General features: G+C 34.4%; 1 protein-coding gene across 6 annotated transcripts in view; it reads left to right on the top strand.

Moving 5' to 3' along the window:
* The window catches only part of LOC114871907 (neuronal acetylcholine receptor subunit alpha-7), a 114,677-nt gene extending 100,947 nt beyond the window's left edge, over positions 1-13,730 (top strand). For 5 of the 6 annotated variants that reach the window (XM_029178486.2, XM_029178484.2, XM_029178485.2 and 2 more), the window contains 5 exons: positions 9,012-9,121; positions 9,809-10,020; positions 10,142-10,342; positions 10,612-10,746; positions 11,887-13,730. In XM_029178486.2, the coding sequence (XP_029034319.1) occupies positions 9,012-9,121; positions 9,809-10,020; positions 10,142-10,342; positions 10,612-10,696 (608 nt within the window). In that variant the 3' untranslated portion in view covers positions 10,697-10,746; positions 11,887-13,730. The remainder of the gene's footprint in view (positions 1-9,011; positions 9,122-9,808; positions 10,021-10,141; positions 10,343-10,611; positions 10,747-11,886) is intronic. The other variant, XM_029178483.2, reaches the window with a different exon arrangement.
* The last annotated feature ends 245 nt before the right edge of the window (positions 13,731-13,975 follow it).

Here is a 13,975-nt window from a genome sequence, read left to right on the forward strand (position 1 = left end):
CATCGTGACCTAGGGTTTCCTAGGATCTAGGGAGGTTTTCGAGTGGCGTTTAGCTACTGCACGGTTTCGTTGAAACTTTTCCTGGACTTTAGGGCGTCTAAACTATCCTTTTTCATTACATAAATTGAATTGCCAGCGATTTTTCTTGCGAGGAATACAGTTTGTACTTGAAAAGGTCAAACCTTTCTTTAACAATTTTTTGTGGAAAAACCATAAGGTCGATAGAAAATCTATTATATGTATACATTTTGGTTTGCCTATTCCTTAAGGTATACGAGAATATTGTTGGATTTTATATATTTGACAAAATGACCGAGCTGTAGCCCCGATGAAATAGCTATCATGAGGCAGCTCTATCTCCGCCATTTTGTTGAATAAAAAAGATCCAAAAAATTCCTTTTGTAGCTTAAAATATGTACAACAAAATGTATATAACAGATTTTCTGTCCACTTCATGATTTCGGCAGAAAAAAATTATCGATAATAGATTTGACTTTCCAGGCTACTCTGTATTATAAACTAAAGTGATAATCCATTGAATACTATCAATCATTTTATTTATTTTATTTAAATTTTAATGATAACATTGACTTTCCATTGATCAAAACCGTAAATTGTGTCAGTGTGCAAAGAATTCCTTTAAAACTACCACTTCAATTCCACGGAATGTTATTTTTACGCGTCCAACAATTTCCCGACTGTAATCAATCGTGCTTCAATTAACATCGTAATCTCTGGAATTGAATCGATGTTTCCTGAACGGATGATTGCTCGAGCATGAGAAACGGATTAACGTGGACCGGAAAAAAAAAAAAAAAAAAAAAAAAAAGAAAAAAGAGAAAAGGAAAGAAAAAACAGCAGATGGTTAAATAGTAGAAAAACTCTGCGTTTCTATTAAAATCTAATCTGCGAATCGTTCACTTCCTTGATTGAAACACACGTGAATCAATTTACTTTTTATTCAAAAATAAAAGATTGTACAAATATTTTGCGATAAACGTTATGCCGTATGAGGCATCATACTTTCACGATTGTTTTTATTAAGAATTATTAAAATTCTTGGTAAGAGGTTATTAATCAAAGCCGAAAGATGATAAGTATTGTTTCTCAGCACAATGAACGGAGTTTCCGGAAAATTCGCCGAACAAGTTCGTCAGTTTATATTAAACTTGGAAACTTTACGAAATAATATTGCCGAGCTTCAAACCATGTGGACGAAACGTTTCCCATATTTTACCAATGGAAATATACCCTTTCTCTGCTTATTAATTATGTCGGGGCTGCTTCAACCGTTTCTATTTGAAGGAAAATCAGCCAAGCAACTTCCGGTATTGCCGAGAAACCGAACTGTGTTTACACGTGAAATATTAACTTGGTTGAACGATGTAGTGGAACTAAAGACATTTTAAAATTTTATTTTAAATAAAGTTTTATAAAATCATTTCATTTTTCAGTGGCTCTAGAATAATACAGAGGCTCGAAAAAATCGTTTACGTGTACCGAAACAAAGCGTCACAGCTTTTTGCCGGCGGAAGTTCAAAGGAAACTTTGACAGCCGTATGCTTCTTCAATCGGGAACGGTTTTGCATATCTCATCCATATTAACGTGCGAGCATATCAAATCGAGGGGAAAAAAGTGAACGTCGATTATTAAAATGTTTGAGAACTTTTGGGGCGAACAGTATTTAAGGATGAATTTGGAGAAGTTATTGCAAAAATGGTATTAGGATCTTTTATAAATTTTTAAGTCTATGCAAATTGAAAATATTCAGAAAAATTATTCAGTGAATTGCATTGGAATTTTCTATTTAATGAAACTGTGAATATAATTACATTAAAAAACGTTTAATTAATAAAAACCACTATATTTTTTAATAACAAGTGTATTTGAGAAGGAAATTTGTAGCAGAAATAAGTTTTAAGAGATATTACTCATTTATAAGTAGAATAGATCAATGTAAAGTCAGGCATTTAAAGAAAACTATTTAAAAAAAAAAAAAACACATTAATAAGCTCTAATGGTTCATTAATTTTCAATCATTTTATATTACACGTAAAGTTAATTGAATTTTCAACGAGATATCCCACACTTCTACTGCAGTGCACTAGTGATAAAAAATTCACTAGAATAGGTCAATAGAAAGTCAAACCTTTCAAGTAACTTATAAAATAAAACAATTGCAATCTCTAATACTTTATTAATTTTATGTTTTGTGCAAAATTACATGAAATTTTGAACGAGGAATGTTCCAATTCCACTGCAGTATGACTTTTACTCAAAAATTCATTGAAATAGGTCAATAAACTTTTTGATATGCAAAGGAATCAGCAACCAAAGACATTAATAAACTCTACTAGTTCACTAATTTTATATTAAACATGAAATTATATGAAAATTTAATTAAAAATGTAATAATTGTAGTGCAGTGTACTTTATAATGAAAATTTCAGTAGTATAGGTCAACAGAAAGACAGGCATATAATGAAACCCATAAAGCTGCCTAATTACAAAGTCTGATTCACTTCTAAAATTAATAAATGAATATTAAAAGACATATATTTTTATACAATTGAACACAGATATAAAAAAAATCGTTAAAAAATGAATTGAAATGAAATTTTCTTAAGTGTCTTAAGTATCTTCTGATGTTTAACGAATCGATGCTGAAGTAATTACTATTTAAACATAGAAAATACAGTATATTATTGCTTTTTAATTTCCTTTTTAAAAATATGTTAAAAGTCTCATTTATTTAAATAAATTCATGTTCGTACGAAATCGTCGGTTGGAAACGTCGCTCGTGCACGACAAAGTCTATTCTAGGCTTTCAGCTTTGCTTCTGCTAATAAGTATTGTATACAATTATACAAATAATACAATATTGCATAAATTTAATAAAAATGTAGATTTGCTGCATCAAAAGCTCTAAAGCAAGAAGATACCCTCTTATCTTTCTCTTTCCTTTACTCTTACTCTATCCTTTCATTTCTGAAACTGCCCTTAACTCTTAAGTGGTAGGTCTATTACAAATTTAATTAAAAAATGGGAATTCCATCTTCATAAATTTTTTAAGAAGCTTAGAAGACAGCAAAATTTAAAGATTGGCACGAAATTCAAAGTAAACAAAACCGTTTAACTCTCTAAAATTCTTAAAATTCTCAAAATCGCCAATAGTTGTAAAAATCATTGATGTCACCCTATGTATCACGAAACTGAATTATATCAATTATCTACAAAGAAATTTAAAATCAGAAGCTTAAAGTAAAACTTTCAGCCAAGTGAAACAGGAAAACGAATCCCCGATTCTTACCATTAGAACAATTTAAGTAGATCCTTCAGGTCATGGACGTTTAAGTAGTCTTAAAACATTCTTTTATACCTGCGGTATTATCGAACAGAAGTAGGAAGCTTAAGGTAGAGTTGGTAATACGTAATTCCGATAATCTGTTAGTCTGCGAATCGAGATTGCAACTCTAATACCACTCGAGGGTTAATCTCTATCTCAGCTGACCGCACACTTTCTTCTATTATAATACTTGTAGTTTCTCCTTCTGACGTCTATAAAGACAAGTCGTTCTCGACTGATTCCTCTATCACTGTCGCTGGTTCTGACTCTATTAAGCAGATGCTCTCTTACTTCCTGTTTAAGGCTGACAATAAATAAGTACTGTTGTGACACGAGGCTCTAGAAATTAAGACTGAAGCTATACTTTCTATTGGGTTGCTCTCTGCTATTTAGGAGATTCTATGATGTAGTGCATGGAACATCTAACCCTTTGATTGCTAAGGACGTATATATACGTTCACATTAGTGGAGATTTTAGGTGGATTAGATGGATTCGTGGAAGTATTTGAATGATGCTCCGTTGGACCATAAAGAGGGTCTATAATAATATGGTCCTTATAGGACCTTTTATAGTCCTATGGTCCTTAAGATCTCTGGGGGTTATGAGCGGAGCATACTTTCTGGCAAGTGCTCCATCACGGGCCTTGTTGATATATACCTATATATATAAGATCTGTGAATATAGAACCCAGGCGTCTGAGGCAGGGTTCGATCACGTCAGCCCCACTGACCACAGTTCTAGTGGACGGTTCCCGAGACGAAACGCCATCATTTTTCCGACGGCATCCTACAGATCTAGTAACATATCAAAGTAACACTGTGATAATCCTCAGAACCCCTCTCTCTCTCTCTCTCAGTCCTACTTTTAGGGTCATTCCTCCCTTCCCTTATAGTCCTATGGTTCTATAGGCTTTCAAATCTCAGTAGTAGAAACTGTTCGACTATCACTCGAATACTTCCAAAATTCATCATTAACTTCAGCACTCAAAGGGGGTACAAGACACATCTCCTCTATCTACAGTGAAAAAGCAATATCTATTGAATGAAATATAACTTTCTGAGCAATTCTGCATCTCTCACTATCGCCATTTCTCCAGCATCCCTCTCTTCCTATCTTCTTCTTCTTCTTCTTCTTCTTCTTCTTCTTCTGCTTCTTCTTCTTCTTCTTCTTCTTCTTCTTCTTCTTCTTCTTCTTCTTCTTCTTCTTCTTCTTCTTCTGTCGCTGCTACGTTTCCCTGTAACCACTTCTTCTCATTAGTTCCACTCACGGCTTCTCTGTACACGAAGTGGCACCGCTGAACTTGCAGCTGTAGTTACTTTATTATATCGCGTGGCCGAAAGAAGATGTGAAACCGCGAAAGTACGCCGACCATTTCCGCGTGCTCCTGCACTTCCTGTCCGACAACGACGTTGCACGGTGAAGGAATAATAAACGTTATTTAACTCCGTTTAACCGCGCTTCTCGCGCCACCACGCAATTGGACGAGACTAATTGCGAACCACTGTTTTTATGTACCCTCGACTTTTAGAAAGTTGTTTAATTAGAGAGGATCCATTGTGCTCGTCGAGTCGCGAATACCTGACGCGTTACGAAATATTATTCTTTACCGGCTTGTTTCTTCATCGATATTTATCGTATTCTCTAGCCAATACAAATTCCTATGGTTTCTACCGATCCCACCGGATTGGGAAGAAAATAAATTCTGTAGAAAGCAAACAGGGATCGTAATGCGCAACGGAAATGATCGTAACGCGAAGCGGAAACCACGTTACGAGGGTGATAATGTGAAATCCGTGGTCGCGGAATCGCAAAATGCTGTTACGCCGCTCGAATAGCAAAGCAAAGTTTCTAACGACGCGACGTCTCGTTTGGAATGACACAGAGGCTGCCATTGAATAACAATGTTAACACGTTGACTATCAGCGGGTAGAAGATGCATTTGAGATGCCAATCTCAATCATTTTAACGAAAGTTCCATTCTTTAACAGGACTTCTATGAGTTTCTGCTGAATATTTCAAAAACCCATAAAAGCTATCACAAATAATGTTCTTCAAGTAATTCTACTTTTTTTGTTTTTTTTGTTTTTTAAATAAACCTCTCTACTTTGGTATGGAAGTAACTTAACTGTGTCTTATTTTGGAAAAATGTTAAAAGTCTCTCCAATGTATGATATCCTTTGAGTCTATGGCTTCATTTGATGGTATCCGATGGAAAATAGAGCAACAGCTGTAGGAATGTCTTATTTAAACCTACGTACATACATATATCTATCGATGGAGCTGCACAGGAATCGAGGGTTAGGTATAAAAAGTCAAGTAGAACACGTTCTCTTCCAGACTATTCTTCTACTCCCACTTCCGTTTCCGTGAAGGGAACGAACTTCTTCGAAAATATCTTTGCAACTTTGACGAAACATCGGCTTCGGAGAACAGTTCCAGCTAACCCGGATGTACGGTGCTTTAGTTTCCGCTGTTTTGTCTCGTCTTCTGCACAGAAGGCTACGTTCCTTTCATTTTAAAGGGGTACATATTCTCCATTTTGCATTTGGTATTTTTTATAAGAACCAGAGCAATTTTCTGATCTGTGATGGGACGTATTTGGCTCCTCCATTAGACGATATTAATGTTTGATCATAAACTATTCTAGTTATTATGAAAAATTTTATTATTAATATCAATATATTTTATTACTCTTTCAGTGATGATGACTCGATCATCCTAATTTCCAAATGAGACAATTTTATACTAGCATACGAAAATTGTAATAAAAATTAAAAAATGAGAATCAAAATGAATTCATAATTAAATTCTACAGGTTTACTTCACTCTTTTCTTTATTTATTTGTTTCTTCAATGTGGTAATATGTAGCTGTAATTGAATTCGTTTCATATCGGTGCAAGTTAAACAAATTGAATTTAACCAAACATTTGAAAAATTGTTCCACTGTATCTCCCATTGAAATTTCTGGTCGCGCACAATCGATCCTCGATTGTTGTTGAAATAGTCGATAGTTTAGATAGTCGACGTTCAAACAATCGATGCTTTATTGCATATTCTCTTTTCATGAAACAAAAAAACAATGAAACCCCTCTTTCAAATTTACGTGTTGTCGAGAGCACTACCCTATCTGCGCTTTGACGTATTCTATTTTTCCATAAAAATGTCAACAATTGCTGGGACAAAAAGACCCCGATCAGTAGTCAACGTGTTAATGCGAAATGTTGGAAAACTTTTTTAAACAATGCTCTTGTTTGAACTACAGTCCAAGCATACCGTGTTTGGTGAAAGCGACACAAATACTGGTAGTTAACTGCTAATTAAACGTGAATTGCTAACTGGACCGTGTAATGGAACAGCCAGATTCGGATTGGTGGAACGAAGGACGAAAAAATATACCTTTTTGCGAACGATCATCGATGGTTAATAATATTAAAATGTTGAGAATCTTTTGCTGGGTCAGAAATAAATTATCCATTGAAGAATTTCATATTACTTTTGATAATTTATACAAATTTAAAAATTTTATTTTTAATATTTTATTTAATTTTCTCTTTTTCTTTAATATGTCAAACATTTTCTTATACATGTGTTCTTTTAGTGTCATGGAATCACCCATTTCTTTTTAACATATTTCGTTTTTTTCTTTTCCCTTTTTTTTTGTAGCCTGCGGTGTTTTGTTATTTAACAGTTTAAGTGCAAAGTCATGTTCCTGTTGTTTCCTACTAAATTTGATGAATGTCAATGGACGTACAATTGTCAAACTTTGGTTAAGCCTTATAAAATTGACAGGTGAAATATAAATTCTATTTTTAACGAAAAAACTTTCCATTAGAATTAAATTAAAAAAAAAAAAAAACTCAGTTTAAAGGATTGCACCAGTTTGGACTTTTGAAAAATCGAATAGTTTATAGAAAACTCTTATATTTTAAAAAAGCTAAACAATAGCTTTCATAATTCTTTATAATCCTAACAATTTTGAATTTTACATTGTGTCCAAGAAACACCCATTCAAATTGCAACCTCTTATAAATTATTAATTTTTTAATTTTCTCGATTCATATAAAATGAAAATACATTTCTTTTTGTTGCTATAAAGGAATAGCAGTATTTTTAGATTAGAAAGCAAGGTATGCATCGGTTAATCATTCCAGTGACGGTTAGATTGGCTCCAATGAATCTTTTATGAATAATCCAGGGTTTAAGAGTCATCCCTTAATCTCCCTTTCTTTTTTTCTTCGAATATTTTCGATGGCAACCATTTATCTTAATGACAGGGAAATCGCGACTCGATGATTAGCATTAACAACGGATTTGCATTATCAAAGATTTCTGATCGAACCAAATGAAATGATACTAAAATGGCACCAAATGGTCCTTTCTATAAAACAATGTATTATACTTACCTCTGATTATATGCAATGTATAATACAATCTTCTGAAGTCTAATAATTATTAATTACTATACACAATTCTATACAACATTACTTACAAATATATAAATATGATAATCTTTCTAATTAAGGATACAATTACATCTCCCAGTAAGTCTGTCGCATACCAGCATTCAATTTTCTTTTATAACTTTCTATTTAATTCTTCATATAATTGTTAAAGAATGGCTTTGATACTTCAGGTGATGTATGATCTCTTAAATGTATGTAGCGTATTAGTGCATTATTGTAATTGCATTCTATAGCTGCATGTCTGTGTGTTAGATATTTCCTTCTTTAAATATCCGGTAATTCAATGTCATACGTAGTCGTTAATCATTTTCAGAGAAAATATTGTTACAGTGTTTCTCAAACGCTTTGTAATTTGTGCTTTGCTTTATATTTCCAATATTTGCTGTATATTAAACTTTTCAAATAATCTAAATGATTCGGCACCTTAATGACACCTAACTGCCTCTTTTCAAAAACCTCTCATTCCCCTCTCGACACCAATAAAACCTCCGAACCGAAAATTGACCTACCAGAGCACACGTACGAAAGAGTAAACAGAGAAACGCGTTAAAGGAACACAGTAACAAGCTTTCTCGACGTTTTGCGGTGTGCCAGCGCCTAAATTAAAAGGTTTTTACGAAACCGCTTATTTGTTTTATACCCGTACGAGCTTTCGTAACGAAATATAGTTTCTGTTTCTTGTTATCCAAGCATGCTCTTCGGTCCCTTGAATGTTTCTTACAATTTTCATTTCCTCGACCGTGTATCCTTCGAGCAACGAGGAAGGATCTTGAGAACTACGGCCTTGGGTCGATATGGTACAAATGAGAAGACAATGTGTGATTTAAAATAAAAATGTCAGAATTGAGAGTTTAACAAGCGATATCGCGTGAACGACACTGGAGAGTGTTAAAGAATTTTTCAAATTTAAAAATTATACTTTTTCTTATTTTTATTAAAGTTATTAACTCTCAGTCCTACAATTATTTTGGTACCTATGCGTGCGAGAAGATAGTCATTTAATGAAATGAAAGATTAATCAAAGGGTTAATAAAAAGTTGAGAAGTTAATAAGAAATGATTCGAAAAGGAAGGCTCGTCTAATCTTTCATTCTTAACGATTAATTATTGAGTGTAAGAATGATCCATTACCGTGACTAATCGCCTCCTTTCTGTGTGTTTTTATTCTTCGGGGTATCTTCTGGAACACCCCGAATTCAGGGTCATACTTCAATTGCATCATGTTCATGGTGGCGAGCAGCGTAGTATTGACGGTGATGGTGCTAAACTTTCATCACAGATCACCGGACAGATACGTGATGCCACAATGGGTAAGAATGATAATTAACATTCCTTTATATTCATTGAGAACATTTATGAAAACTTTTCAAGTCCCCTCTCCTACAAAGTATTGTTTTGTTGTGGTTTCGTATTAGTAAATCGTGTCAAACTTGATAGGTTTTGACGATTTATTGTGGATTTAAAACGATGCGATACTTTTATGTCATGAAATGGTGAGACACTTTGTATGTTTCAAAATCAGTCGTTGTTTGCGGTTATAATGATTTTGTATCATAATTTTGTATCATAAATTTCAGTAACCTTTAAGGCGATGTATCATGTCATCAAATTTCGTATGTTCCCATTGTAGGATAATAATTTGTAGAAAAATTGCTACCGTATCCTCCGTTCTACCTCCTACTTGCTTTTACCGGAAGTGACGGCAAAGAGGTTGGAAATTTTTCGTAGCCGTAGGATTCTCGTCTCCACTTGAAGCACGTTTCACGTTGGTTTATGAAACTTCTAGTAACCAACGGCCAAGAGGAAGTGCTAACGCCTCGAAGGCACTTTAAACTTTCAACAACTAAAGCACTGTCTTTAATGGCTGTAATGGCCACTGCGGATGAGAGCAGACCTTTTTTTTCTTTTTCAAAACGAAACCATGAGCTGTATATTTTGCATACGTCTGACACGTTTCCGGATAAACTTATCACAGACTGTTTATCAATTTTATACAGATAAAAACGTTGTTTTTACAATGGCTGCCATGTTTGCTGCGCATGAGTCGTCCGGGGAAGATCACCAAGAAAAATATCCTGATGAGCGGTCGGATGAAGGATATGGAGCTACAGGAAAGAAGTAGCAAGAGTTTACTAGCGAATGTTTTAGACATCGACGATGACTTTCGTCACAGAAACAGCGGAGCAAATCCTCCTTCCGGTTATATAAGGTAAACTTTAATTCTTTCCTTAACAACGTTAATATTTCATCAAATATTTTCATCTGTCTAACAAATCTTCTTTTGCGAAAGAAAAATTCAAGAGTGAAATTTATAATAATTAATTTGATAGGTCGACGTACGGCACACCGTTGTCCACTGGAAGACCAGCGACAGTCGAGGATACGTCCGCGTCGTTACCTCTTAGCGGTATGCAAGAGGAATTGCATACAATTCTTAAGGAATTACGGTTCATTACGGATCGTATGAAAAAAGCGGACGAGGGTGATGAAGTAATTAGCGATTGGAAATTTGCCGCTATGGTGGTGGACAGGTTGAGTGCATTTTAATATTCTCTACATTTTTTATGATGGGATCAATAAAAAGTTGAACACTCGCTTGATCAATTTAAATCGATGCTCAATTTTTCTTTCCTTTCGCTAGTATTGTATAGTGATAACGTAATTCAGTTCTATTAGGTGTTAATCATTGACCTATACTACTGAAATTCTTAAATACATAGAGAGGAGGTGATTAAAAATTGTTTCCATTTTCTGAATTATTATATTGTAGTAACTGACTTGGAATTCTTTTCTATTGCAGGCTTTGTCTGTACACATTCACGTTGTTCACGGTTCTGGCCACGATAGTCATATTGTGTCGTGCGCCACACATAATCGTCCAATAAATAGACTGCCCCGGTCAAGTCACCGAAAATATGCACAAAAAATGCCAAAGGTAAACGTTTAAAATATTTTCCATTTATATGTATGTAAACACCTACATACTGACATTTTATATCCCTTTTTCACATTGAAACTTTGATAACTTTTATGAAAATCAAACAGAGAACTGTATATGTAGGTATCACTAGTTTTTCTTCACGTGTAACGTTATTTTTAACGGGACACAAGGGACACGCAGAAAACGAAATTAATGCAATACGGAAATGTTAATTTTATTTTACATAACGAGTTCACCTCGTTTAGCTACATGGATAATTCCCAGGAATATCAGACACCGATGGAAATTGTGGACGTAACTAAATTGAATTTTCGAAAATTTCTCACCAATTGTTGTGCGAATGTCATTACGAATTTCTAAAGAATGCTATAATTTTAGAATTTTTTAGAGCTTAAATTTCGAATTTTAGGATTTTGCAAACCTAGAATCTTGGAATTTCCAAATGACCTGATAAAATTGTAAGACAAAAAAATGGTTACATTCATTAAAGACAGGTTGGTTAAGCATCGTCATTAATACTCGTGCACGCGATTCGCCGCGTCATTTAAACGTTCCCGAATACCTACCCTATCCATCCAGCTAGCTGTCATTTCAAAAAGGAAACGTCCGCAACGTAATTTCACCATTTCACGAGCCATAGCCGGCCAGCCATTTGTTTACGTGCGCGAATTCACGTATTCAACAATCTCGTCGGTTAATTCAGTGCTGGAAAACGAGGCCAGAACCCAGTAGAAACACTCTCTGACTACGGGTAGGTCATTCAAAACGGCCTCCGTAATACGATGTTAAACTACCGACTCACCTCTTTCTTAGACTTACACTGATGGACTATAAAATATTTCAAAAATAAATATTATACTATATTAGAAAAATTTTCATTCACTTTGTGTCTTGTAATTATTTTAAAATTCTTAACAATTTTTAAGATCTTTCGAGTCTATAAAAGGACCATTTTTCATTCAGAATACCATCCTTTTCACCTCCTAACTAAAGAAATGTCCCCATTACCCTAAAATTGCTCCCAAACGTGGAAAAGAATTTCCAAATCTCCATAACTAACCCATACTTTCTCTCTGTCTCTCTCTCTCTCTCTCTCTCTCTCTCTCTCTCTCTCTCTCTCTGTCTGTTTTCTAGAAACGACGACACGTGGATTTCGAGGAGGCTGCAACGGGAGAGCCTGACGAAGACAACCATCTCCCTTGCTTTATATCTCCCTCTTCTCGCTCTCCCATCTCTGTTCTCCCGTTTTCTTCTCCGGCCAACGAAAACGGAGAAATTGGACGCGGAGCTTCCGGTTGAGCGAAGAGGAAGCTGAAGAGAAGAGGATGTTCCGATCTGTAAAAAGGATCAATTTCTTCAAGTAGGAATGAAATGTCACGGGAGGAGGACAGAGACGCCTCGACATTACTGTTGACAATACACGGCCACGTTGTGCGTTCACTTTCTTCGGTTACCCTAACTTAAACCTAATTAATAGACCGCTGTCACCTTTCTCTCCGGATAGAAAAAAATCAATGTTCGTCATTCAAATCATTTCGGATGATTTTCTCTCTTTTTTTCTTTCCCTGTAGGAATTCGAGAAACGGTGCTGTACATTTCTTCGGGAGAACGTTGTCGCGGCCTTTTTCAAGCATAGAGAATGAACAACAATAATAGTAATAATAATAATAACAACAAGAGAAACAACAATAATAATCGTAATATATTAATATACTGTTAAGGATTATTGAATGATACTATTAACGATACTTGTGTTAATAATGAGAATAATAAGTCACTCGTATGGGTCACTCGTGGAACTGATACGGTCTTTATATTACTGCCATAAGATACTCGAGACAGGGGTGTCCAATGTTCTCAAGAATTTGTATCGTGGAAGATTGATAGGTTGGGAAACCTGCGTACACGAAGGCCATAGATCTACAGTCTTAGATAGAAGAGTAAAATCTGGCAAATTTTTTCGATTGAGAAAAATGTGAATGAGAGGGTATAGCTGCCAGGTACGTAATGAATTTTTCTAAATCAAGTCGATTCAATTCAATACAATTTCGTTCATTACTTTTTTGCAATTCAATTTAATTTAGTTTTTAACAACTTTAAAAGAAAGAAATCATAAAATAAAAAATCTGTTATATATGTACATGTATACATATTTCTGCACACATCTTAAGGTATCCGAAGATATTTTTGGATTTTCTGTATTCAACAAAATAGCAGAGCCGCAGGTGCTTCACGGTATTTACTTTTGAAGAGAGCGCCTAAGAGTATAGTCACTGTGAGGTAGATGTAGCTGTGCCATTTTATTGAGAAAAGAAAATCCAAAAATATTTTAGTATACGTACCGTAAGATACGTACACCAAAATGTATGATTCAGATTTTTCATCAAGTCCACGATTTCTATTTAAAAAAAATCATCAAAGATGCTTTAATAATATTTTTAGATTCAAACTGGTGCAATTATTTTCAATTCCTTGCAGTTCACTGAAAAAAATTTCAGTTTCCTTCAACTTAACTATCACGTATGTATCTGTCAACTAGTAACCATTTGTCACTAATGATTTCTTTAAAAATTAATCCGACCAATTTAGACGAAAACGTCAAGATTGTACCTATTCTTCTAATTGTAAGAACAGAGTATAGTATCGTCAACAAATTATGATATGCAAATCAGTTGCAAATCATCAGGAATTGGAGGGAATGAAATAACAGACAAAAAACTGCCAGGTTGGACAACCCCTGCTTTCCGTACAGACACGAATCTGAGTTATCGAAGAATATTCTGATGAATGATTTTTGAATTGAACTGCGAGAAAGGTGTTTGATCGCGCGATTAAAGCATACCCTGCTTACCACTTAATTTTACCGACCATAAAGAAGTACTTCAATGACTGTACAAGGATCTGAATTTCCTCTTTGAAAAAAAATCAAAAGAAATTTAATTTTCTAATTAATTTAAAAAAATTATTGTCGTCTTAATAAATTAATTTTCGATCTTCAATAAATTGAAATTACTTTTTAGTAAATTAATAAACAAGTAAATTATCATTTGAAACTTTTTTTTTAAATAAAATTTGAAAATGAATAGAAAATTAAATTCATTTGCTGTCCTATTTACGGTGGATTAAGGTGGATTAAGGTGGATTAAGGTGGATTAAGGTGGAAATACAAACGTAAAAAGAAATATTGAATAGCTGAGGACACTCGACAGGATCTTGGAGACTG

Source organism: Osmia bicornis, chromosome 1 (assembly GCF_907164935.1).
Source record: "Osmia bicornis bicornis chromosome 1, iOsmBic2.1, whole genome shotgun sequence".
Taxonomy (NCBI): Eukaryota; Metazoa; Arthropoda; class Insecta; order Hymenoptera; family Megachilidae; genus Osmia; species Osmia bicornis.